Source organism: Populus alba, chromosome 10 (genome assembly GCF_005239225.2).
Source record: "Populus alba chromosome 10, ASM523922v2, whole genome shotgun sequence".
Lineage (NCBI taxonomy): Eukaryota > Viridiplantae > Streptophyta > Magnoliopsida > Malpighiales > Salicaceae > Populus > Populus alba.
In genome coordinates, this window is record NC_133293.1 from 19,423,195 (window position 1) to 19,450,830 (window position 27,636).

At 32.2% G+C, this 27,636-nt stretch overlaps 3 protein-coding genes and 1 long non-coding RNA gene across 4 annotated transcripts; 3 read left to right on the forward strand and 1 right to left on the reverse strand.

The window, feature by feature from the left end:
- Positions 1-36: 36 nt before the first annotated feature.
- Positions 37-2,899, reverse strand: LOC118059892 (caffeoylshikimate esterase). Its single transcript, XM_035072890.2, has 7 exons — positions 2,354-2,899; positions 2,182-2,214; positions 1,934-2,060; positions 1,671-1,817; positions 1,427-1,557; positions 764-901; positions 37-659 (listed from the first exon to the last, which is right to left on the reverse strand). Exons 1-7 carry the CDS (start codon positions 2,354-2,356, stop codon positions 285-287), a joined length of 954 nt encoding a protein of 317 aa, XP_034928781.1. The 5' UTR covers positions 2,357-2,899; the 3' UTR covers positions 37-284.
- A 4,268-nt stretch (positions 2,900-7,167) lies between these two features.
- LOC118059893 (large ribosomal subunit protein uL29) lies at positions 7,168-9,574 on the forward strand. Its single transcript, XM_035072891.2, has 4 exons — positions 7,168-7,290; positions 7,393-7,528; positions 8,286-8,442; positions 9,294-9,574. The coding sequence occupies exons 1-4, from the start codon at positions 7,287-7,289 to the stop codon at positions 9,366-9,368; spliced, it is 372 nt and encodes a 123-aa protein (XP_034928782.1). The 5' UTR covers positions 7,168-7,286; the 3' UTR covers positions 9,369-9,574.
- Positions 8,449-9,149, forward strand: LOC140955992 (uncharacterized). Its single transcript, XR_012170879.1, has 2 exons — positions 8,449-8,737; positions 8,771-9,149. It is a non-coding gene; the product is annotated as an uncharacterized lncRNA (long non-coding RNA).
- Positions 9,575-18,155: 8,581 nt separating the features above from the next.
- Positions 18,156-21,370, forward strand: LOC118059894 (exocyst complex component EXO70H1). Its single transcript, XM_035072892.2, has one exon. It carries the CDS (start codon positions 19,312-19,314, stop codon positions 21,208-21,210), a length of 1,899 nt encoding a protein of 632 aa, XP_034928783.1. The 5' UTR covers positions 18,156-19,311; the 3' UTR covers positions 21,211-21,370.
- The last annotated feature ends 6,266 nt before the right edge of the window (positions 21,371-27,636 follow it).

The following is a 27,636-nucleotide window of genomic DNA, read 5'->3' on the forward strand; positions in this document are numbered from 1 at the left end:
AAAACAAACTTTTCGTACAGAGGATGTGCAGGCGTATTGAATGAATTTCCCGAAGCCATTTTATGTTATTAAGTGCCCCTATGTATCTCACAGTTCTTACTTCTAATCGCACTTTAGCCTTTACGTACAACAGTCCAGCCCGACTGCCCTCGATTATTGATGAATATTATAATGTCATCATTTGGGATGTACTGTTTTTGTAATGGAAATTCGACCTCGCACTCATCGAATTGAAGAACTAGATCTTGCCCAGGGGAAGATCATCACCACTGAATTTCTTGCTCTTATTTAGACTTGGAAAAATCATCATGCTTGTGTTTTTGCTCCCTCTCCAGTCTTGTATTTCCACGATCAGCCCTGTTATCTAACCAATCGATAATGTCTTCAAAAACAATGTCACTGTTTTCTACTGGTTCTCCATAAAGTAGACCGTGCCACATCTCAGGATACAACTTAATGGTCTTGTCTGAACTTGAAGCCACCCTGAGGAGTTGCTCGCTGACAGATTTATCTGTCACTCTATCTGCTTCACCATGCAGAACTATGAACGGCAATGACACTTCCTGAAGCCTCTGCTCAAGATCCAAGCTAGTCCTTAGAAGTTCATGCCCGGTCTTCAAGCGAGGTTTCCCTTTGTAGCAGTAAGGGTTTTCTCTGACCTGTAATTAAGTAATCATCAATTATTAACATATCATTTTAGTGGGGGGGGGAAATCATTACAAATTGGGAGGAAAATAAATATTTGGAGCTAGAAGAAATATACCTGTTGTCTTACTTCAGGTACTTTAAAGGCAATATCCACGATATCTTTGGTTGGGATTATTTTCCAAGTTGGAATGATACTGCAAAGCTTTCTTAGAATGGTGATTACGAATTGAGGTGGCTTCACATCATCTGCAATCTGCAGATAAAATCGAGTTCAAGTAAATCGTCATGCCTTTTACTGAGCTTGAATGGGTACAAACAGCTAATAGAGGACCAGATCAATAAAATGACGAGAAATATTGCCTGCCTGACCAATTTCTGAGCAAGTTTATTTGACAATTACAGAGCTTTTCAGCTTCTTCTTTTTTTTTTGCTGCAATCATTGGCTAGTGTTCAACTTAGAAAGGTTTTCGGAAACAGCTTGTCCTTGCGACTGACTCAAACAAAGTGGTTGAAAAGGTAAAACACTCTGATGTTTTATATTTTTATTTGAATAAAATTATAGCCAGCATAAAAACCTATCATACAAACAACTAGAAAGCAACAAGAACTAGATCCAATTTTGTAGGCAGACCATGGATATATAAGTAAAAAAAAAAAAGAGCTAGCAGACGTGTGAAACACTATAATAAAGGAGGGTAGGCATTTTTTTTTTTTGAAAAAAATAAAGCAATTTGAGAGAGAATAAAGGGGAAAAAACATAATTAATAAACAAAGATACCTTACACATGGGTGCCACCAATACCGCACCATCCCAAAAATCTGGCTTCTTTCTGTGTAAGAGCAAAGCGACTGCTCCTCCCATGGACTCTCCTAACAAATATCTCATCTTCTCCTTGTTCTCTTGCTTTTCTAAAATTAAACAAAAAAAAGAAGAAGAAATGATTGGCCATACAGGATGCTTCAAGACAGTTGATACATACAATAAAAAAAAACACGTTACAAGAAGAAAAATAAAATATTACCACATATACTTGTAAAATGACTAGAGCAGTCATTGATAACGTAATCCATGTTTTCCACGTAGCCTTGTAAACCAGCTGATTTTCCATGTCCTTCATAATCTAAACCATAAACTGCATAACCTGCCTTTGCAAGCCGAATCGCCGTGCCTGAAAATTATAGTGGAAACGCCCCTTAGGATTGAATTGCCAATTTTCCATAACGTTTTGATATTCATCAAGGCAAACTTCAAAGCCTTAACATGCAGATTTTTGTAGATACTAACTGTTCATGGTGATGCTGCATTCCATGCCATAACCATGGCAAATAAAGACCAAGGCTTTTGGTTCTTGATTCATGGGAATCCATTTGCATGCGAAAAGCTTCAATCCTCGAGAATTCAATACAAACTCCTATAAAAATTTATAAAAGGAAAAACAGTTTAAAAACTGGTAAAATAAAATACTATAAGATAATTCAAAAAAAAGAAGAAAGAGAGTAACAAATGAATATAGCCACATGAACTTATCTAACCTCATCATACATGACATTTCCAATCTCTCGTGCCTGAAAATATTAAACCAGGAAGAAAAAGGTAAATAATAAAACAACTATATATAAAAAAACAGGAGCGAGAGGTAAAACTTTCTCAGAAAAAAAAGAAACAAGAGATTAACAGATCTCCCAGATAGAGAGCTATACGTACCATGACGTTGAAGGATCCCAGAAACCTGAAACTTGATAGGATGTGTATGATTTAGAAAGAGAAAGCTGGCGCTGAAAAATCTCAGGGAATTGTTATTTTGCACGAATGAAAACTTGGGTTTTGATGAGGATGTATGGATGTAGAGAGAAAGATTAAGATAGCGAGAAGGGAACACTAAGAGAATTCAGGGTAGATAAAGATAATTAAGAGATATATATCAGGAAGAAAGTTGTATAAAACCTCAGGTAAAGAAGGAAAGAATAAGAGACGAACAAGGATTACAGAAGCAGACAAAGGAACGGAAGTGGAGTGTTGAGTTGTCTTCAGAATCTATTTGAACATATTTGTAACTGTTTCGTGGCCATATTTAGATAGTTTTAAACCTAACGACTTGCTTGTGTCTGGTACCCTACAGGCTACAGGCATGCCATTACCCTTTCCCCGTTTTATAACCTTATTATTGCTAGATTCACTTGTGATTGAGATTTATAAGGCGGTAAAAAATACCGGAATTCACCTGTCAAAAAAGATTCCGGTAAAAAAACTGTGAAGGGTCATGTGCAAACCTAACGCGAGAGGTTGTTGGTTTTAAAGATGATAAATACAAGATGATTACATAATGGTTGTTAATAATTAAGGGAAGGTGACAAGGATGAGTAATTTTCCCTTGATTTTTCTAAATTTAATATTTGGATTTGATTCTTCTTTGCTGAGATCACCCGGAGCTGCAGCCTGGACAAGCAACTTGCCTTAGTGGACAATATCCTACCATTTTTGAATTACAACATGAAGTCATATTCCTTTCTTAACTGCTTTTTGGTCAATGCTTTTCGCAATTTCCTTGTTGGTTTACGCCATGGGAGGCCGAGGCACTTCCGTTGCCGTTCTGAATAGGCAATTAATTATTCCTTCAAGGAAAAAAATAAAAAAAGTAGTGTCGGCGGCCGGGTAGTTGAAAGTTTTATTTTTATCTGTTAATTCTTTGTATTTCTTATGAGATGTTCCGATCCTTCATAAAATGGAAAGGAAAGGAAATTAATATATATTTCCCACCCCTTCTGTTAGTAATAAGCATGAAATTAATGGCGCCCTAGTTAATATTTCTCATGTCTTTTAGAAATAATCAATAGAAAAAATGATGATTTACAACTAGTTTTGAATAATTAAATATAGACAATTTCCCCAACGTTTTCGAAACAAAATTAAAAAAAAAAAAAAATCGGTAATCTAGCATGCATTAATCATGTAACATCATGTTTTAAATTGCACTGGCAATCTTGCCGCCGTCATGTGAAACCAGTTTCGAGAAGATCATGAATCTTTTCATATATGTTCACATTATACATGGCTCCTTCGAGAACAGCTCCTTCGAGAGAACTGCTCCTTCGAGAACAGCTCGAACAGCTCCTTCGAGAGAACTGCTCCTTCGAGAACAGGCCTGCAACTGAGTAGCTATTGAGTGAAGTTTCCTGGCTCCTTGCCTGCTTAACTTCGGGCTCTCGTCGTTTTCAATGTGAGAATATGGCTCAAATCCACGCAGGAAAAGCAGAACAGCAAAGCACTTCGAGGATTATCTTCCTGGAAACTCATGCCTATCTCGTCTTCCAATTTTGTATTTAACGATAGGGATATTTTTGTAGTCTTCATGAACCGAGTCTTGGGTGGATAACATCCTTACTTCCAAACCAGCTGGACCCTACACTTTAATGTTATTCGTGGATGTTATATTTTCTTTGTCACCTTCTTTCATGAGTTGTTGTCATTAGCACTGTTAAAAATCAACGTGTCTTGTTTTTATAGCTTTAATTTCTGTTTCCGTATATTTTGATCCTTGATTTTTAATTTTTTTCTTTGATCCCTGTATTTTATTTTTTATAAAGAAAATATTTAATTGAAAGTTTGTTAGTCATTGTATTTTTAGTATGTATAATTTAGTCCTTGAATTAAATTCGTATATGTCAGGTTGAAAACTTAATTAGTCGAATAGTTAATGAATACAACAAATTTTATTTCATATAGAGGGTGTTTGGGAGTGTGGTAGCGGTTGCTTTTCAAATAGCTTTTTGTGCCGAAAAACATGCCAATAATGTTTTTTTATTTTTAAAAAATCATTTTTAATATCAGCACATCAAAACGATTCAGAAAGTACAAACCGAACTCAATTTTAACAAAAAAAAAAAATTGAATTTTTGCAAAAAGCTGTTTGGACCGCATTGCCAAACAGCTTCATAATATTATTGATGTGGGTTGTGAGAGTTTTCTTTTCATTTTTATTTTTTTTTTAGATTTTCTTTTCATATAATATTATGCATTGTGAAATATGATGACTAAAAAGCTTTGAATTAAAGACTTCATAAAAATAAAATACAATGACTAAATTATTTTTTCTAAAACATCAGGGACCAAAATATACACCAAATGAAATTTTATGTTATAGAAGCATGACACGTGTCAATTTTTAAAAGCTCTAATGAAGCTAGCCAATGGAAGGACGTGGTGACAACAAAAACGCAATATACATGGATGATATTAAAATAAAAATAGTAGAAATTATTTTAAATACATTAACCCCTAGCTAGACTGACTATTGTATTTATAATTTTTTATTGCGGTCTCCATGGCTGGGATTATTTAGATTTTGAATAATAATAATACAAGGCACGGAGCCACTTAAACTAAGTCTCATTTCTTCATCTTACACACATCGATCGATAGCAATTGATTGTGAGAGAAGCATCTAATAATCAAAATCAAAGTGGAATTCATGTATTTTGTCATTTGTGCCCGCAATTCAAAGCAACCACCGAGCCAATACGATCATCGATTTCCGATTTCATTATGATTCATTGCTCCGGCTAACGTCACCGTTCAATAATTATTGATTTCTATGTTCTTAGATCCAGATATCAAGATATATATGATCAATATGACGTGCCACGTCTCTCGGGTATAAATATAATGCAATGTGTGCTAGAGAAAGTTCATATGCCGGACGGTGAATGGTGGATGACGATTGCACACTTGAAATTTTAAACGTTGATTATTTAATTTCTATATATAACGATACATATGAACACTGGCCATCAAAGAATTCAAATCTCCGAGTCATATAGCTCATTAGACATGCACTTCAATTTTACGACAATATTAATTTTTATAAATTATTAAATTTTTTATAGTGTGAAAAAGTAATATAAAATTATTAACAAAACCTTACTTGATAATTTAATTTGTTAATATGATATCAAAATATTAATAGTCATAAAATTACAAGACTCTTGAATCTTGTTATTTTAATTATAAAATTAAGTATTATAATCATAATTATATCTTATCAAATTTGAATTTTATTACTTACATTCTAACTAATAAAATTAAGTATGTTTAAGAGTTTTAATTAAAGAGGTTTAAACTAAAAATATAATTAATCTCTAAGTATATAAAAAAGTTAAAAGATATCTCTTAATTGTTTTCAAAGTTTTTGAAAAAACTTTTAAGCCGTTTTAAACGATTTTGAAAGCTTTTCATGTACGTCAAGGATTTAATAATTCTTTGTTGAATTTAAGATTTAAAATTTTAAAAATTGAGAGAATGAAAGAATCCTTTACAATCACCACGGGGACAATTCTTTGAATCACACCTGTTTATTTTTTTGTCTTCAAAATTAATGATTCTGATTTCTAAAGATCCCAAAAGAAATAAAACTATAAAGATATAAAGATAAGATAGTAATATAAATTATATTTTAAAATTTTATGAATACTGAAATTTTTATTATTTTTCTGTATATTTTTTTAATTTAAAGCTCCTTGATCTTAAATCTTGTATAAATCTCATAATCATTTGATTAACAAATTTTAACAGGAAATTATAATTTTCTCACTCGTGTTTTTTTTTTTTTATATGACAATTGATACTCTGGTCAAAAATTTAGGTCCGATGTGATGTAATGATGACTGGTATTGCTTTCAAAGTACAGGACGAAGCATAATAAAATAAAGTTCTCCCTTATTTTATTGGACACCATTGTCGCTCGAGACTTTTGATAGCAACCACGAGGCCCGCAATTTGCGGTAGTCAATGCCACTTGCGAGTTCCTAAGTCCTAACCAAATAAAAAATGGGGATGTTGACCTAGCATTTTGTTTTTAAATCAATGCTAGGGATCTTTTTTAGATCCCCTTTGCTTTTATATTTTCAATTTTTTATTTTATTTTATTAATTATTAATTTTTTATATTTTCAAATTGTTTTAATTTTGATGTGGTGATTTTAAAATTATTTTAAAAAAATTAATTGAATATATTTTAAAAAATAACAGGTTTCATAATTTAAACACAGTTAAAAATTATTCACATTATTGTATTGTATTGAAGCACTTAAATAATTGTCTAGGCCTGAACATAAATGAAACTGGATCCTTCAATCATTACTAGGCTGGCCCGTAAAAGAGCATCCCAAGTGAGATAAAAAAAAAGGCCCACTTGAACCATGATCTTTCATAAAGGCCCGCTGAGAAATTATTACCTGAACTATAAAGCAAACTTTTTGTTAGAAAAATCTCTATTAAAAATGTCGTGGAAGAACTGAAGCCAGCATTGGTTATTGGACCGCAACCAGATCATTATTTAGGCGGGCCTACAAATACATAGCTCAACTGAAAGTAAACTAAATCGCAGCCCAATATCAACATTATTTTAAATATAGGCCCATACAAATGGAATCACCGGTGGCCCACATCCAAAGAGATACTTTCCCAAGCTATTGGGCAAACCCAGGACCAAATACTATCGAGCCTAGCCCATATCTAGCTCTCGCTATAAAAGAGTCCAAAACCCTGCCACCTATTTAGGGTTTGCACAACACAGGAGAGCCGCGCAGCCGTTGCAAGAGAGAAAGAGAGAGAGAGAGAGACAGAGAGACAGAAGCGAAGCAATGGGTAACGAATTGAAAAATCCTAGAATCAGTTGATTTTTCTTAGAGTTTTATTATCGTGTATTTCTATTTCTGATTTGTGCTTTTTGTGAATGATTTCAAACAGCAAGAATCAAGGTCCATGAGTTGAGACAGAAATCAAAGACAGATCTTTTGGCTCAGTTGAAGGATCTCAAAGCTGAGCTTGCTCTCCTTCGCGTTGCTAAGGTCACCGGTGGTGCTCCTAACAAGCTCTCCAAGATGTAAACGCTCACTATCCCTCCTATTTTGCCATTTTGTGTTTTCTTATTCACTAAAACTGATTGATTGACCTGATTTTGTTACTTATTAAGTTTGATGGGCTCTCTCTTAGGTATTTTTTTTATGGTTTTACATAGCGTTTCGTTTGCCTTTTTTTTGTTTAGAGTGTATTCAACTGGATTTGCTTTTAGTGTTGTCATATAATCTCGACTTTTATGCTATACTAGTGTTCTTTTTTAAAATTTATCTAGGCAGTATTTGCTGTCATTTTAGGCTGCTTTCTGCTAAAATAAATAAGTAGGTAAATAAAATCGTTCGTTTTGTAAACCATTGAAGTGATTTCGAGTATCTACCCTGCATGCCTTGATTTTAAAATATCATTTTTGTTTACGTGGCAGTGTTTAGTTTATTGTGCACTTCCTTTTGTTTTATATAGCAGCTTGATATTAAGGGCTATTAAGCTAAAAGACAACATGTTAATTAGTTTATATTCTTTTTTGAATTTGTTAAGAAATTTATACATTATTTAATCATCTTTTTAGAACAGGAAATTCATTCTCTTTGGAGTGATAAATGTTCTTTCAACTTTGGAACTGAACAATGCCTAGGTCTTATATAGTGCATGCACAATATCTTGATGTTTTTCATCTACTCTTTGTTGGTTTACTCATTGAATTTGTTTTGTTAATTGTTTTTTGTGGTTATGTTTTTATTTATGTATTTTCTTGTGTTTGTGCTGTGTCTTGATGTTGGATGCAGCAAGGTTGTGAGGTTGTCGATTGCACAGGTCTTGACTGTGATTTCACAGAAGCAGAAGGCTGTATTGAGGGAGGCTTACAAGAACAAGAAGTTTTTGCCTCTTGATCTGCGTCCCAAGAAGACCAGAGCTATCCGCCGGAGGCTTACCAAGCATCAAGTAATATTTTTTTTCTGATCTCTTCTCTATTATCTTGTGTTGGGTGCTGTGCTGGGTTTTTTTTTTTGGCATGCTATCTTTTGCTGTTGAACTATTTGTTTATGCCTGAAACATCAAAGCCTAGACAATGTGTTGTGTTATAGATGTGTTATTACATGGTTATCCAGCCAAGTAGGTGACCTCTGGTGTGTTGATTAGGAACTCGAGTTTAAAATCTTGATGTATTTACATCCTATTATGTCTCCTTAAAGCATATCAGTTCGTGTACAAATCTTGTTTTTTAAGGGTGAAAGAAGCAGAATAGGGAGTGATCTTGTTCCTCTTGGAGGGACCTTTTTGCAATTACTGGTATTTTATCTTGGTCTGGAATTGTAGGCTGTTTAGCTATGTGTGGCATTGGTGCTTCATGTTAGCATGTGGTGATCATTTGTCTTTGTGATTGATAGAAAATGGATCTGTAATATACTGTCATCACTGGGAAGTTTGCAAATGATGCAATTTCTCTCTGGTTAATTTATAGTGTAGTAATGAAGCTCCAATTTTCAGTGCAATGTGATTTTTGTCAGGACTCCATTGCTGGTGCATAGTTTTTCTTTTTATTAATATTTTTGCTTTCAGTGGGATTGATTGTGTGTGATCATGCAAAGCATTATGTTTTGTCAAATATGTTCAGATGTGAAAAGCTTTTCATCTCTAAATGTTGTGGACTTCAATAATTTCGGAAAAAAACATAACCATTGTTTATAATTAGAATGAAGTTTATGGAATCTGTTATTGGTCATCGTCTCCTGCTTTTATGTACATGTATTTCTGCTGTCTGTCTAAACATTTTGATATGCTTGTCTATGCAGCAATCACTGAAGACTGAGCGCGAAAAGAAGAGAGAAATATACTTCCCAATGAGAAAGTATGCTATTAAGGTCTAGGGTGGCATCAATCACATAGGCTATTTTGATATCTTTCCTGAACCTGTTTTGTTGACAAGTTTTGACTTTGATCGTCTTCGTGTCTTGTTTGTGAACTTGTTTTTTTTAATCAATTTATGTTTAAAAACTTTGGGAAGGGGTGTTTCTTACTCTAACCAAGATGCTAGATTTATATTGGAATAGTAGCTGAAGAGTATTTTTGTTCATGTGTCTTGAAGCCTCGCTGTGCAGTCGTGCACTTTCAGATTGTTAATCATTGCTGCTCGTATTTAGGGTGTTGTCTTGCACTTTTTTTCTTCTCTGCCATTTATGCTTGCGAAATTGCGAGAGCAATTATTTAGTTCCTTCGGAAGTCGGTATGGTGGGATTCTTGGTCTGGTTACTTTGCCCAGTTGGTCGGAAGTTTTCATCAATAGTGAATTGGCAGTTTTTTGTTAAAAAAAAAAAAATAGTGCTCGATTGAATGTACTTTTAAATATTTTCAAGTGAAAACAAGTTGAATGTCAGGTAAAATCCATTCTCTGGTTTTTTTTATGCTGGAAGGTAACTAAAATCTGGATCATCTAATTAGTTGACGTGTGTTATTTGCTCCAAATGAACAATGTTAAAAGGGTTGTGTCATCCACGTGTGGGTTTAGCCTTCCAGGTTCTACTTCAAACAAAAGGTTGTAAAAACAAAAAAGAGAAACATGAACAAGGATAGGGAGTTTTGATTATAAAGATTCAATTTTTTTTCTTAATTAAAATCATCCCAAGTGTTTTACGAATATTGTTTTAAGTGCCTTTAGTTTTAATTAAAAAAAAAATATTTTGCTAATAGAGAAAACGTATTCGTTAAAGAAAAAAAACATGAATAAGAAAAACAGATTTTAGTTACAAATGTTTTTTTTTAAGAAAAATATAAATCATTATCCTTTTAATATTTTTTGAAGAAAAATATGTTTTAAGAAATACCCCATGACATTAACTAATTGAAACGAAAGTCATGTCAATTTGTTCGAGCGGTAAGTAATATTCTGACAGAGAGGAACGGAAGACGGGATGCGTTCGCTTCACGAACCATGGATAATAAAATGACAAAACTATCCTTTACTGCTATTTTTATTACAGTCAAGAGAGGGTGTGAAGGTTATTTATTCACCATAAGCTAGTTATGCCCAAAATCAGCTATTTTGTAATTTCGCAGTAGCATCCTCTGTTATTTCCAACCCATTTCCTTATCCACCTTCAATTAGAATCATGGAATATTCAAATAATTTTGTAATATCCCCTCGCCCATTTACACTTCAATTAGATTCTATCCAAGTTGTGAGATCGACAGCTTTGTGGAGGGTTAAATTGTCATTTTCTACGCGCGCGCGCGCGCGTACTATTCCAATCAACCGTGTAATTTCTCGTCCCATTCCGTGAAACTAAGTGCAAAAAATCTACTTAGTCGCTCGAAGAATACATTCTAGTAGACAAGTGTAGTCTAATCTCCTCTAAATTCCATGCAGTCGTCTTCCTCGATTTCCATCTAACCCCGGTGCGATGGTTCATGCACCTGGTCTGCTGTAAAGACCACTCCATTTAATTTTTCTTCGTGTGCCGGCTAATCAACTCTGGTAGAAAGTGGGAGGCAACGGTAGTGGTGTAAAACTCGGTGGCAAGGTCGTCACCTAGAATAAAAAAGAAACGTGGTAGCAGAGGCTTCTATACGCTAAGGACATGGAATTAGAGGAAGCGGGAGAAGCTTCTGCTACCAGACTTCACTGCAGGGATTCCAGGCCCGTCACATACCAAACTACTAGAGCCGTCGCTCGCACTGAGTAAACAAGTCGCCCATGATACATTAATTAGAAGTAGACCATCATACTCTTACTCTATTAGCTCTCTTAGTAAATCAATTAGCAATTCATAAATCACATCTTTTCTTCACGAAAGTGGACCAATCTTATGAATTAATATAACACATATAAAAATAAAAACTATTATTATAGCTTTAAAATTCAATTTAAAGTTAGTTCAGAGTAAGCTCAGATCGCAGGGCGAGAGGGTCGACATGAGTTGAACCGAGTCAATTAATAATGAAAGTAGTTATTATCATTGTTTAAAACCTGGGAGTTGACCCGGGCTTACTCGAGTCAATATAAAAATAAAAATGATTGTAGTTTAAAAATTTAACTTAGAAGTCGATCGAGGGCAAAACTCATGTCATGGGTTGGAAGAGTCAACCTAACTTGAAAGTTAATGCATAGAAAAAAAAAGTTATTATCAGTTTTAAAACCTAATTTAAGAGTTGAAGGGGATCAAGACTCAAGTCAAGATGAGAGGGGGTCAACTTGAGTCAATGTATAGATAAAAATGGTTATAATTATATTTTTAAAACTCGACTTGAAAGTCAATCAAGGTTAAGGCTAGAGACACGGATCATGAGGGTAAACCCAAGTTGATTTATTTTTAAATTAAAAAAATATTAAAGCAACCTGATTTTAACCCTTGTTTTAAGCTTGGTTTTTTATCGGGTTAGATCGAAGCAATCATTCCTCTATTGTTTTTTTAAATCAGACTAGTTCATGCTCCAAGTCAACCCACCAGTCTAGTTCAAGTTTTATAACCAAAGTATTATTATATTATTAATTTCAAACTTAATATAACTAAAAAAAAAAAAAAAACATCTAATTAGTTTTTAAAAATACATATGTTCGACAATAACATGTATTAAAGGTAAAATAAATTTTTTTATATTTTGTTTATAATAATAAAATAAAATATAAAAATAATTATTATATCTTGTATACTACTACCAAACACGATTTTTCTCCTCTTTTTTTTATTTATTTTTTTAATTATCCTTGTCTCTTATATCCCAAGATTATAACTAAACACAACCTTAACGCAACAAAAATTAAGCACCTCATATTCTAGTTCCTGGTATATAGATTCGTAACTACAAATTTCTGAAATTCATAAACCGTGCTGGAAATTGAGGGTGTCAAATTGAATCACATTCAAAGTTATGATTATGAGATTGGCTAAATAAAAATTTATAAGATGGATATATTAATTGAGACAAACGCTAGAACCAAAACACATGATTTTGCTTTATCAGAAATCAGTTTCTTTGGCATTTTACATTTTTTTCAACCACTTTTTCCTATTTTAATCTGAATTCATTTTTCAGATTTGTTTGCTAATGCAATAAGTGCCCCAGTTTTCTCCTAGTGACCTTGGTTCCGTGTAAGAGTAACAGCTTCTCGGTATTTTTTTTAAAAAAAAAACCTTTAAATTGATGTGTTCTGTAACTATTTTTTATGATTTTAATATGCTAATTATTTTTTATGATTTTAATATGTTAATATTAAAAATAAAAATAAATAATCGGGCAAGGCGGTCTTTCTCGTTACTTTGACAATTGTTTGCTCTTTTTTGGCCGAAATAGAACTACTGAGGATCTCCCCCGTAATCTTAGATAGGTTGTCCGAGGGTTTGCCGCGGTTCATTGTGCCTAGGCAAATAAAGCTTTATTAGAATTTAAAATTATAGCCAATTTTAAAGTGAAAAATGCTTATGAAAAGAATTTTTTTAAAAAAAAAAATAGCACAGCAAATTAAAAGTTTTGGCAAAATGACATCATTTGAAAAAGATTTCATGAAATATCTAACTTTATCTTGTCACTCTTCTGAATAGTAGCATTTGAACAAGTCACGCTTCAAAAGCACGATAACTTAACATGTAGCTTCAATGACAATCATTTGACTAAACCGATCAGTCAGTTAATTCAGTTGTATGAATCGATTGGCTGTTTCACATAAAAACTATAATTTTATGAATTTTTTTTTCAAATATGTTTTATAAGTGTCAATGATGTAGTTAGACTTGCGATAACGAGTGATTTTAAGTAATCATATATGAGTCTGCCACAATTAAATAAAGATTTACCTTAGACAGATTACATGAATAGTCTAGCATATGCATTTATGGACCAGTAGGATAAGTCTAGACTCAAGAAAAGATTTGGTTGAAAACAAACCAAAATAATAACTCAAAAAAATTATAACTTTAGATTATGCTCAATTTTTTACAGGAATTTTTGAAAGTTGTTTTCCGTCAAATCTTTAGATTTTAAAAAAATCACCTCAAGGTCTAGTTTTAACAATTTTATGATTTTTCTTGTTATTTTCGAACCAGTCAACCAATTTAAATGTTCATTACAAAATAGTCGATCAGTTAGTTCTGAATTTAACTAATATCACAACTGTGAAAAAAGACATCAATTAAAATTTCATCGCAGTTCTTAACCATGACATTTAATTGTTGTCACAATTAAAAAAAATAATGTTTAATTAAATATCATGGTTGAGAATTATTACATGTAAAAAGATGTTATTTCGCTAAAATTTGTTGCTGCTATATTAATTCGTTTTTTTTTTTTTTTTTATGATAATCGACTAATTTATCATTTTAATCTAAACACTTACTTTATGATAGTGCGCTTGAAATTCCCGTCGACGCAAAAGGTTACACAAGAAAATCACAATATGAAGTAACAAATCAATTGAAAATCCCGGCCCTCGCTGCTTGTCCTTAGTACCTTGACTTCCTCAACTCAGGCCAAATCAAGATTTCCCTACTTAAAACAGGCGTAGATCCTTGAGCCATACGACGTTCACTGCCCGGGTAATATCATTTGAACAGTTCTTAACATAGTTTTAAAATCCAGTCCGGTTTAATAGATCGGTCCAGTGAGAGCCGGCTGGCGAGAGCCGAAACCAAACTAGAATGAAGAAAAAACAAGTAATTAAAAACCCGTTGTAATCCGTTGATTTTTTTTTATATATATAAAATAATGTAGTTTTTATTTAAAAAAAATTAACCCAATTAAAATTAGACCAGCTATCAAGCCGGATCTAAAAACAATGACTCTTAACCTCAACAAAAGAAATCTTAGAAGACGCCATTCTAAGTTGATGAGTGATGACTAAGAGGTTTCAAGCCCAAAAAAGGGTTCTTGAGGATATGCTTAGCTCTGTTTCAATACTTTAATATAAAATTCGTGGAGTTTATAAATAAGCATAAAAGACTTATGATCTAATTCAATATCCTTTTGCATGCATAAACATTTCCTTGTTTTCTTCAATAGAAGACAGAAACCATGATTTCGTGTAAGAAAGTCGCTGTTGAACAATGCTTCGTATTTCACATGCTTGATGCTGATTTTTATAGCACATCTGAATTTTTCTTTTAAAAAGAAAAGACAGAAAAGAAATGGAATCCTTCTACCTAGAAAAGATACAGTTCCCATCCCTCTACGATTATCTAACCTGCCGAGACGTAGTAACGTAATTCGCCACAATTTGTTGTTTAATTACAGCTTGGCGTGAGCTATCGTCCATTGCTTATCATAGCCGATATGCTTATCCGAGGAGGGTTTGTTTATCACGGTCCAAGATAATGGCCTGTGTTTGCTTGCTGTGCAAGGATTCTGCTAGACTTTTTCACAAGCACCCACCTTCTCACCTACACCAATATTTAAATATAGTTGCATTCCTCGCGTCAACTTCAAATGGGAGCACCTCAAAGTAGCTGTTCTAGTCAAAATAAATGAAATAGTCGTACTCACTTAGATGAAATTCCCGTTAGGTGGGTACAATTCGATAATAGTATGATCAGTTGTTGTTAAGATCCATAATAATTCAATTGCTTTATATTTGTAGAGTTTAAAAGCAAATATCTTTAAATTAATATGTAGTTTTAAAAAGTAATTTTTTATTCAAATTATTCGGATAATTTGACAAGAAATATTATGTATAATTATTAGATCAATTAATTCTGAAAATTTAATTAATTTTAAAAATAAAAATAAAAATCATTTATATTAATACTTCAATTTTGATTTTCTCTGCAAATCTTCCCTCCAACATCCAAATCTATTGATTTGGTGTCTCTCACACTATAAATTACAACAAATCCCCTTACATATTTTAACTGTATAATTAAATTGCATTTTGGTTATATTTTTCTTGGTAATTTATTTTAAACATCAAGTTGCACGTATTCTTACATCACTAAAAATGTATAGTAAATTTTCAATCATTATATATCATTATACCCATCATTCTCCATTCTTCTTGTCTGTGGATAAATCTCTTCTTTTCGATAATTTTTCAATTCCTTTTCTTTGTTTTGAATTAAAAAATAATTAGCCGATAATTAAATTATGATTTTTGTAAAGAAACTCACATATTTAAATATTTGGAGAAATTAAACGGTGAATTAGATAATTAAATAGTTACTATACTATGTAGTTGGCTTTGTAAAGACGAGAAAATGCTGCTGCTGCACATTTTAATGATATTAATCCTAATAATTGTAACCATTTAATGGGCAAACAAATCACAAGAATGAATGAGGATAAAATACCTGACAACAAAGTATAAATGATGATGCATTTATGCCAAGTTAAAATTCTAAATCTTGTTTGTTTTCATGTTTTAAAAATATTTTTTAAAAAAAAATTTAATTTAATTTTTATTTTAAATTTTTATTTTTTTGGTGTTTTAGATTTTTTTGAAGCACTAATATCAAAAATAAATTTTTTAAAAAAAAAATATTATTTTAATATATTTTTAAGTAAAAAACACTTTAAAAAATAACCACAACCATACTTTCAAACAAGTTCTGACATATTTTTGCATGAATTGGTCAGTACATATGTTTTAGCATATTTAAAAAAAATAAAAAAATAAAAATTTAATAAAAAAAGTGATAATTATTGATTCACATCAGTTAATAAAATAAAATAAATTTTGGTATTTCCCTCGTTATTAAAATGTTTTTGTTTTTTTAAATCCCACCTATCAAGACAGGCAATAGATCATTTGACGACCATCTCCTTCTTATCTACACTCATTTCAATTTACACAGAAACATGATTATTATAATTTTTTTTGGTGCTAGAAAGGATGCGTGTTTTATCAATATTTTTCATGAACCACATAAAATCTAGGAAGTCCAAAACCACAACATTAGGAGCAGTGTATGATTAATCTTCATTGAATTAATTAGAATACAAATTTGGTCAAACATTTCTGCGGTCACTAGGAGAGCCTACCAACTTTTTTCATTTTCGTTCTAGAGGGTTTGGGGAGTGCTTTTCAAAAACTACCAAAAAAATTTAAAAATTTTTTATTTATTTTTTTTGCTTTGAATTAATATATTTTTAATGTTTTTAAATCATTTTAATATGTTAATTTCAAAAATAATTTTTAAAAAATAAATAAATATTATTAGCATACTTTTCTAAATAAAAAACACTTTAAAAAACAACAACAACTATACTCCTAAACACACTCAAGTCTCGATTCTCAAGCTCTGGTGTTGCTTGCGACAAGTGCATGTCTCCTTTTCAGCATTTTTTTTTTTTTCAATCTTTTCTTTATATATATATATATATATATATATATATATATATATATATATTATTTTCCATGTGTGTAAACATGACCGGGTAAAAGCCCAAGAAATGGATCTTTCTGCACCTTACCCGGGTCGTTAGCCACCAAAATGCTCCATCATATGCCTCCAATAAAAGGGTCAATATGGATGGTTGACTTGATATTTGGGATTCCAGAAAATTCATTTTTATTTCCACGTGGATTACGAGTTAAAATTAAACTCTATAAAACAGATGAAAGCTTTCACCAGATGAAACAAAATTAGAGAATCTTATGGTTGCTGTAGACTTAAGAATTAAGGTTGTTCGTCATGGTTGAAACGAAACGATAACAGCCTTCCTAGTCCTTACGCAGTTGACAAGGGATAAAAAAAACCAATATAGAAGCATCTGCGAAGAAGCTGAAAAGACTAACATTGTACCAAACTCAATTAAATGCCATTAATTACTAATTGAATGTATGATTTTCGAATTAATTATAGGAGATGTGCAATCTTGGAAATTCGAGATCCACTAATTAAAAAGTTTGCATTTTTCTATGCATTTAAATGACATCTTACTCGAAGAAACTTCATGGTGCCGAGAGTAATTACTCGTATTAATTTTAAAAGATAAATAAATATAAAAACAAAAACAAAAAAGAAAGGAGAACATTCCAATATTTTTTTATGGATCCTTCGATTTGATTTTTTTATTTAATTTTCTATATTTTTTTAAAAGTAAATTAAAGAAATAACTACTCGTAGATACCGTAAATAAAGTTTTTTTTTTTTTTTTGATAAGCATAAAATTCTTAATTTCTAATCGAACCAAGAACCTCGAGCGATTTATGGAGCCCCAAGGGAATTTGAGGCTTAAATTTATAGCTACTAGCTAAGTGGTTTTACTTAGATTGATAAACAAAATGTTAGCAAGAGTTTAAGGATTGGGAGTTGGGTTATGCGAGTCATGAACAATTCAGAACATTCTCGATGCCACGCTGGACACTTCCATAAAAGTGTCTTGGTCCCCGACTTTTCTATATTGGCATCGTGGGGTTCATTCTTTTTTCATGTGATATGCCAGATTAACTTGTATATATTTTAATTAATTTTATAGATTTTAAATTAATAATTATATAATTTTTTAATAATACATTACTAAGATTTGTGAAAAAACAAATTTAAAATTTTATTAATTAAATTATACTTTTCATTCTTATACATGTAGTATGACGAGGTCGGAAGGGAATATAGAACGTTCACAATGTGATCTCATCATTGAATTTTCAAATAAAAATGATAGGACTTAAATTCATCTATTTATTTAGCAACTATAATTGAAAGTTAAGAGCCAGGAACAAGTATTTTACAGCTTATTCAGTTGAGTCAGGTCAAGTCTAGGTTTTGAAAACTAGCTAAATGAAATTGATGGGCTTTAGATTATGGGCAAGAATCAAGATCATGACATGCACGTCGTGGTTTTAAAGAATCAGTCTAACCCACTGAAATTAAAAGGTGTTTAGAGTTTTCCAGGATGTTTCCACCTTCCCTTTCTTCTCAACAAGCAATTAAAAAAAAAAAAAAGTTTCGATTATCAGCTTAATGCTCTATCCGGAGAGTTCAAAGCGCTAGAAATCCTTTCGATAAATATTAAGTTCAAAAAACAAAATGGTTAGGTCGCAAGTGCAGCCTGGCTCCAACGCCAAAAAATAAAAAATAAAAAAAACGAAAATCAAGTAATATTGAAGCTAGCATAGCCTGAATTACAATATCTTTTAAACATATTCTCCTCTAGAGAGATCAATAACAGAGTTCTTGGGTGGAGACTGGCCGGAGCCATAGAGTCTTCGTCAGTCATTTGATACAAAGAAATCTTGATTAACAAAGCAAGACCTTACGGAGTGTGTGTTGGTAAAGCAATTAATGCTGGTTTTTTCTTGTAACGATAGTCAAGCCTCGGGTTCTAAGATTGGGTGGGCAAGTCATGACTTTGCTTGCTAAATCCCTTGCTAGTATTTAATTCCCATTTATTACGTTTTTTAATTTCATCATCCTCACGTCACTAACCATTCTACAAAGAAAATAAATAACAAATAAAATCATCACATAATTGTCTAAAATTAAAAAAAGGAAAATACAGTGTAATTAAATGTATAAGGTCTTATTTAGTATTGAAGTCCAACTATTTAGTAATGTATTATTGTTTTAATATATTGATATTAAAAATAAATTAAAAAAATTAAAAAATATAATTTTATATATTTTTAAACAAAAACATTTTAAAAAATAATATTTATCACGTTTGATTATTCTTAAATACTCTATTTCATCTAGACATCTTGCTGGAGTCGGTCGATGATTTTTTGGTCAAACAATGGTAGAAAGCAACCTTCCTCGATTAGGAACTTAGCAGCTCCTTTCCTCTATATAACCCCGCTCCATATTAAACACTCAACTAGAATAACCAACAACTGCAAGCCTCCTGTTTCGAATATAATTAGCTTTGAGCGCACACTTTCAGGGCTCAATGGCTCGGTCAGAAACTCCAAGGAGTATTGCAGCAAAAAGAGGGATGTTAGCCCGCCTTTTCTCATTCTCTACAACACTCTCCTTCTCCTCTTCACTTTCAACAACCCCTTCTACTCCTTCCACTCCTTCCTCCTCTACCCACAACATGTTCTCCGAATCCGTGATGGAGGAAACTATAAAAAATGTCGAATCAATCATCACCAAATGGGATCCAAACTCTTCACCGATTACCAGAGCCACCTCTCTCTTCCATAGTAACAGAGAAGAAGCAGAAGATTTTCTCGAAAGTGTCAATGACTTGCGTCGAGCAATGCATGCATTGGTCTCTGAACATTCGACCTCTGATAAGCTTTTGCTTGCCCAGAACCTCATGCAAATCGCCATGGCAAGACTTGAGAAGGAATTCTATCAGATACTGTCTGCAGCACGTGATCAAAAAGACCCAGAGTCTATTTCAGCTCGATCCTCGGAGGGGTCGAGTAATCTCGAAGATGAGAATGAGCTTGGATCTGAAGAAGAGTTCACAACAGCAGGTGAGTCAAACACTAACGTGGAGAGAGTCACAGCACTAGCCATGTCATCAGACCTCAAATCTATTGCTGACTGTATGATAAGTTCTGGCTACAGCATGGAGTGTATTAAAATATACAAACTTATCAGAAAATCAATCGTGGATGAAGGATTATATCTGCTCGGAATCGAAGAATTCAGGCCTTCTCAAATTCTCAAAATGAATTGGGAAGCTCTCGAGCATCAGATCAAGAACTGGCTGAATGCAGTAAAGATTGCCGCGAAAACACTCTTTATTGGAGAAAAAGCTCTCTGTGATCATGTGTTTTCAGCATCTCAGACGATCAGGGAATCATGCTTCTCTGAGATAACAATAGGAGGACTAAATCTTTTCAGATTTCCTGAGCTTGTAGCTAAGTGCAAGAAATTGCCAGAGAGGATTTTCCCACTATTGGAGCTCTACGAAGCACTCTCTGATATCCGGCCAGATGTAGAATTGATATTTGACTCTGAATCAACCTCAAAGATTAGACAGCAGGCCGTTTCATCACTACACGGACTTGGCGAGTCAATCCGTGCCATTCTTTCCGACTTTGAATCAACAATTCAAAAGGACTCATCAAAAGCTCTAATCGTTGGTGGCGGGATTCACCCACTGACCCAAAAGGTTACGAGTTACATATCTTCACTTGCAGATTACAGCAGGATTCTCTCAGACATTGTTGCTGATTCTTCACCACCAGGGAATACAGCTTTCCCTAAAGCTTACTATGAGAGTCCAAACTATGATGCCAGTTCAACACCAGCAGTCTCAGTTCACCTAGCTTGGCTCATTTTAGTCCTTTTATGCAAGCTTGATAGAAAAGCAGAAGGGTACAAAGATATGTCCTTGTCATACCTATTCCTAGCAAACAATCTTCAGTTTGTCATAGATAAAGTTTGTACAACTCGCCTTTATGTGCTTCTCGGCGAGGATTGGGTGTTCAAGCATGCCGAGAAGGTTATACAATATGCTTCCACCTATGAAACGCTGGCATGGGGTAACGTCTTCTCATCTTTACCAGAGAACAATTCTCCACTACTGTCTCCTGAAGCAGCAAAGGAATGTTTTCAGAGGTTCAACGCAGCTTTTGAAGAAGCATATAAGAAACAAGCATCATGGGTTGTGCCGGATAGGAGGTTGAGGGATGAATTGAAGGTGTCAATTGCAAAAGAACTTATACCAGCATACAGAGAATTTTATGACAAGCATAAGGTGATGTTGAGCAGGGTGAAGGATTTTGAGGTGTTTGTAAGGTTCGGCCCTGACGATCTTGGGAATTACCTCTCGGATTTGTTTCATGGAACTGCCATTTCAGGCAGCACCTCACCTCCTACACCGCGATAAAGTCAATCTCCGTGGAATGATAGAACGATAACTGTTGTAGGCTTACAGAACCTGTTACTTCCTTTGTAATTATGTCTCTTTTGTGCGAGTTCTTGCTGTAAAATAAGCAGTCAGCCAGTGCCGCAGAAAATCAAATATAATTGCTTCGCATCTCTACTCATATTCTGCACAGATGGTGATTTTCCATTTGCAGTTTCAAACAGTGGTTATACCAGAATAAGATTTTTTAGCTGAGAAAATATGGCTAAAAATTCAAAATTGGTGAAGCATATAAAAATATTTCGACTTCAAATTTTTAAATATGTATGAAGGATTTAGATTAAGTTGAGAGTCAAAGAGCTTGTGAAAATATCATCAGCTTCAATATCAAAGCCTTTTCTTCTGTCCTGCTTCATATATATTGCTTTGAGAATAAACCTTATAAAACCACAGTAGAATGATACTACAATTAAGAAGCTGTGTATCTTGCTGCAAATCGATGTCCTAAATTCTAAATGCAAAACAACGCATATGCTTAATCACAACAAATCACCATCATTTTTTGGACTCCAGGTCCTGCAGACTGAGTACATTTCCTGAAACGTTTTGGGCCAGGTTCTAGGCCTTTTTTATTTTGCTTGGGTTGGAGTGGTGCTGGGCTGTTCTACTTGAGCCTTTTTCTATTGATAAGTAGGCCCACTTCATGGCTTTGCCTTTTTTCTTCTTCTTTTTTATGTTTCCCACTTCCCGCCAAGGGACATCATTCTCCAACGAGTCGAGGGTGAAGTAAGGTTTTAAGTTATTTTTCAATTCAGAAAAAAAAAAAGTTTTAATATTTTAAATATTTTTTTAGTATTATAATTTTTTATTATTTGTGTTTAATAAAATAAATCAAAAAATATATAAACTAATAAATCAAAAAAATTATTAATATTGATTAAATATCAAATCAGAAAGCTTATTTTCCTTATAAAAATAAATGATAGATTAAGTATAAATATTTAACCCCAATTATTATTTTTATTTAATTTATTTTATCTTAGAGGTTTAATTACAGTTGTTAAGAAGAAGAGATTTTTGTTTTTATAAATGTGGCATGCAATTATAATTTATTTATATAAAATATAAAAGGAACAAAATTAAAAATAAGTCATAATAATATCTTTAAGAAATTATAAAATTCAAAAACAATTAAAAATATTAATTGATATTCTAAAAATCGATGAACTATAAAAATTAAAGAAAAAATATTAATTTTAAATTTTAAATTAGACTGGGCCTGTAAGGCCCGTGCACTGAGGCACACATAAAAAGTCATATATTGTGTGGCAAACAACCTATAATTTGTTGCATAATTTTGAAAGTGATCGAAAAATTGAAACCCATGTTTTCATACCCTAAAATCCATTTTCAACTTGTTTACAACTTAAAACACCTAAAAATATCATATCAACCCCAATAAACTCAGCTACAATTTAATTATTCTAAAAACCGAATATAAATAAGTAAAATGTTTATGGGTCCTAATCTATTTTTTTAGCGTGATTGGAAAAAAATCACCTCTACCAAATTATTTTCAAAAAAATAAACTCATTGTCACAAAAAAATGATCTTTTTAATGAATAAGATCTAGCCACTAGGCTACTTTCTCACTCCTCAATACTTTTCAGTTTTTTTTTTTTTTTTCTCTCAGCATTTAGAGATCTAAATACAAAAAAAATATTGTTTGAGATCAAAACGTGAAATGCTAGGATAATCAGGGCTAACCAATAAATAAACTAAACTTTAGAGAGAAAATTGAAGTTCTCCACGCCAATATCCAAATGGGGTCATATTGTGTTTTTTGTTCTTTTAAGTTTTTTAATCACAACTAGAGTTTTATTTCACAAAATTGAACTTTAATTCATCATTTAAATATTCCTTAACACTTTGTATATGTGAGAGGATGCAAATTAAAAAATATCCTAACACATAAAATCATACTAATACAACTTAAAAGGATGGAATTGCAAATAAAAAAAGTTTGATGACTAAGAGGTGCATGAGACACTGTTCCTTGTTCCAGATCTTTATATCTAGTAATTGTAAATTTGTAATTGCAATGTAATTCGTAACAGGACCTTTTATCCTTCTCATTATTATTCTTATATAAACTTTAACTAATTTCACGAATAAAATAATTAATAATTATATAAGTTTTTAATAATCCTAAAAAAATTAAAACATGTAATTATTAAAGAATAAACTGTACCAGAGAATAAACTCAATGCCTTGCCAATTTAACTGTCCTAATGGTTACCTCTCATTAATTTAGTTAGGTTCCTTAAAACAGGTTCATCTGCGCCCCTGTGGGTCCCTCTCATTAATTTACTTCACACAAAATTGCGAGTTTTTTTTTTTAACAAGGTAAAAAGAAAAAACAACGCATTTGAAAAATTAATTAGGAATCTAGAATAGTTTCAAGAGTTGTAAATGGTATACGTGACTCACATGTATCTGCAACTCGCGTTTCTCATAAAGCATCTCCAACATCACCATGAATGACCTTTCGGCCCTCTCCCCCGGAACCCAAAAACTTTGATTTCTCATATGGTGTTGGCGGATGAAACTGGTTGACGGCGGCGTGAGTTCGAGCCCTGCCTCTTCATCTCCTGCCAACGTGCTACAGTGTTCGGTTCGTGCCTCGTAGGTCTTTGTTGGTCGGTCTTCGTCGGTTGATTTCCTCTTACGATTGAACGCGATTGGTGTTTGTTGCTAGATCGCTTTTCCTAGGCTCTATCCACCTTCCCCCACACGTGAGATGCCCTTTTTTTTTTGTTTTCAGTTGAAGAGAGGCTGCAACAGTTTACGGGTTTGATTTGTCAGGACTGCTTGGTGGTGAAGAGAGAGGTTTGATGGTGACAAGGGAAGTTGATTCCGGTGGCGGGTAAAACTTTGGCTTAGAGGAGGAACATACGACAATGCGGTGGAGCATGGCCTAAAGGAGGCTATTAATGGTGGTGAGAGAAAAAAAATTATAATCTGTGATATTTGTTTTCTTAAGAGGGGTGGCGGCTTGGTTGCAATGAATGGGTTGCTAATTATTTGGCAAATCAAAGTTTTTGGGTGATGGAAAGAGAGCTAAAAGGTCGTTCATGGTGATGGTGGAGATATTTTATGAGAAACATGAGCTGCAGATTGATGACATCTGTGAATTACGACTCTTTACGTTATATTTTTTAATTATTTTTTCACCTGTAATATTTTACAAGATTTTACTTTTTTGAATGTGATAATATATCGAAACACTACAAAATTGCAACCCTATCAACCAACAACCTCATTTATGGTTGATGTCCTTTCTGTTTATGTAAGGTAGCTGTCAGTGTGATACTTGTAGTGTGTTTGATATGTTATTGTAATTATTTTTTAAATAATTTTTTATAATTTTATTTTTAAAAAATTATTTTTAATATAAATACATCAAAATAATTTAAAAATATATTAATAAAAAAAAAAATTTAAATATTTTTAAAATTCAAAAACAAAAATACTTTACCTGAGCTTACTATTTTTATCATCGTTTGACAGCTTTGCCCTTGTCATCTCAGATTCTGGAATGCAGTGCAACAAGTATAATAATATATACCAGTTTTCTGTAATTATTAATTATAATAATCTGGAAAATTCTGCAATGCTATCGATGCTCTGAGCCGTTCAGAAATTTCAGTATTTTGATTTCATTTATTTCGAATATACTGCTGAGATCTTTCATGACTTTCATTTAAAAAATTAATTAGCCTTGTACCTTTAATTTTAATTTTGACCACCTTATACTAAAATATATTTAAAATTAAATCTTTTTGTTACCTTTTTAAAGCTTCTTTCCATATTTTGCATACAAGAGTAATAAAATGACATGAATGTCATCAACATCGATATTTCTCAACGTAATTGATTTTTTTTCTTGATAGATTTGGTTTTAGATTTTGAAAATAAAAGTAAATAAATTTAAGATTTATATAATTATTTTAATTCTCCGGTAAAGAAATTTGATTTTAATTTGTTTAAGAAACAAGCTAGTAGCCTAAATATTATTTATTCTGTCTTAAAAGAAAAAACATATCAGAAGCCTTAAAATCTCTTCTTTGTTTTTTTTCCCTCTTAAAATCAAACTTTCTAGAAGAGGAATTAAAACGTGACATTAAATTTTATTCTTAAGATTCTTATAGAAAAAAATTAAAATTGATTAGCTAGGTCCAAGCTTACTGAAGTTGAGCGAATTTAATTCATCTAGTTGAGAATTCTACTCTAGTTCATGGCAAAACATAGAAATCTAGAGACATTTTCAGGTCTATGCGTACGATTGTGATTAATGACAGCTCGTGCTTCTTGTCAGGTTAATACAGGGCAGGTCCATGTATATCTGCTTGCATAAACTATCCCGTGGTGCTCCATCTAGAACGTCGACTTTCAGAAAGAGTCCTAAATCCTCAAGTTAAAGTCTGTCGAGAGCATTAAGTTTTTCCTAACTCTTAACGGTCGGTGGAGGAATAGATTGTCAAATATCTTTGTTTTTATGTTTTAAAAAAAAAATTATTTTTTTTTAAATTAATAAATTTTTTATGTATTTAGATCATTTTGATGCGTTGATATTAAAAATATTTTTTTAAATAAAAAATATTTAATATATTTATAAATAAAAACACTTTAAAAAATAATTATAATTATAATTTCAAACAAGCCATCGAGGCATCTTTTAGAGGATAAGGGAATCTCCAGTGTGTCTATATTGGATAGCAGTAACTTGGATGGAAGAAACACATTCTTACCGAGCAATAATCATGGCTAAGCTCCATGATCTGCAACACATCTCCTTCACCTTATTAAACAAGAATTATCCTTTTCATTACATTGGGCTTGTAGCCCAGTGGTGATAAGGGCTTTCTTGTTTTTGCATTCTGGGTTCAAGCATTAACGTGTATGCCTGTTATCCCCGCGGTATCTTACATGTTTACTAGGTTTGCAGGATGTTCAGTGAGCCGTCGGATTAGTCGTGGTGCGCGCAAGCTGGCTCAGACACCCAAGTAAATCAAAAAAAAGAATTATCCTTTTCATTGTCTGCTGCCTGCGAAGCACGATTACAGCAACATCAGAAATGAAAAATTACTTTAATCTCAGGTTGAAAAATTACGAATGATCGCTCATACTGATGTGTTGGAAAATAAAAATTGCATCCAAAGGGAAGAGGTCCTAAATAACGTGCCTGTAAAATCACACTCGTGTGCCTGGGTGTTAATGTTGTTTATGTGCCTATAAAATTCAATCAACTTAAGCTCATATAATTATCATTATCTTGTTCATATAAAGAGCACGGAACAATTTAATTTTTACTAGCCAACGAACCTAGACTGTCCAGAGTCTAGCCAGGCTCACGTTTATTCGTCGTTCTGTGGTGGTGAGCTTTTTCCACTCTAGACCCTAGAGAGCCAAGCATTGTATAGGTCAAGTGCTTGAAAAGTTTGTACGAGACGTCTGTCCTGCTCATTTATTTCACACGAAATTGCAACTTGATCAACCTCATTTACTATAAAGACGAGGTAACATCTCCTCGAGCTGCTGTGAATTTATAAAATAAATATATTTAATAATATTATAATTATAAATTAATACTAAATAAATAATAAAAATTAAAGGTATAATTGAATAAATATTTCATGATAAAAAAAATTGTGTTGGTAATAAAAAATTTAGAAACTAACAAAATAATTTATAGCTATCTATAATATTTTATAAGAAAAGATACACTGCTTTCACCATATGATTTAGTTTTTTTATTAATAAAAAGAAAACAAAATTACAAAAAAATTTTTTACCAACTTAATATTAAAAAAACCAACAAATATAATTTTAGAAAGAAAAAAAACCCATGAGAAAAAACATTGTAGCAATTGATAATGTTTTGTGAAGAAAAATATAGTGTTTTCCCTAATAAAATAAAATAAAATAAAAAACAATTTAGAGAAATATTGTAGCAATCACAATGTTTTGTGAGAAAAACTACAATACTTTCTTTATATGATTTAGCTTTAGTGTAATTATAATTCTTAACCAACTTAATATTAAAAAAAAATCAACAAATATAATTTTAAAAAAAATCATATGGAAAAACACTACAGCAATTCACAATATTTAAAAAAAAATTATAAAGCTAAATTTTTAATCAGTTTAATATTAAAAAAAATCGACAAAGATAATTTAAAAAAAAAACAAAATAAACACTAAAAAGTAAAATCAACAAAAATAATTTAAAAAAATAAATAAAAAAAAAAAAATAGGAAAGTTGAAAAAAAAAATTTGAAAAAAAAATAAAGAGTAAAGTTGGAAAAAATGCAAAAAAAAAAAAAGTATACATTGTGTGTGGGAACAGTGATTCCCACACCATTTATTGTTAAATTTGTTTTATTA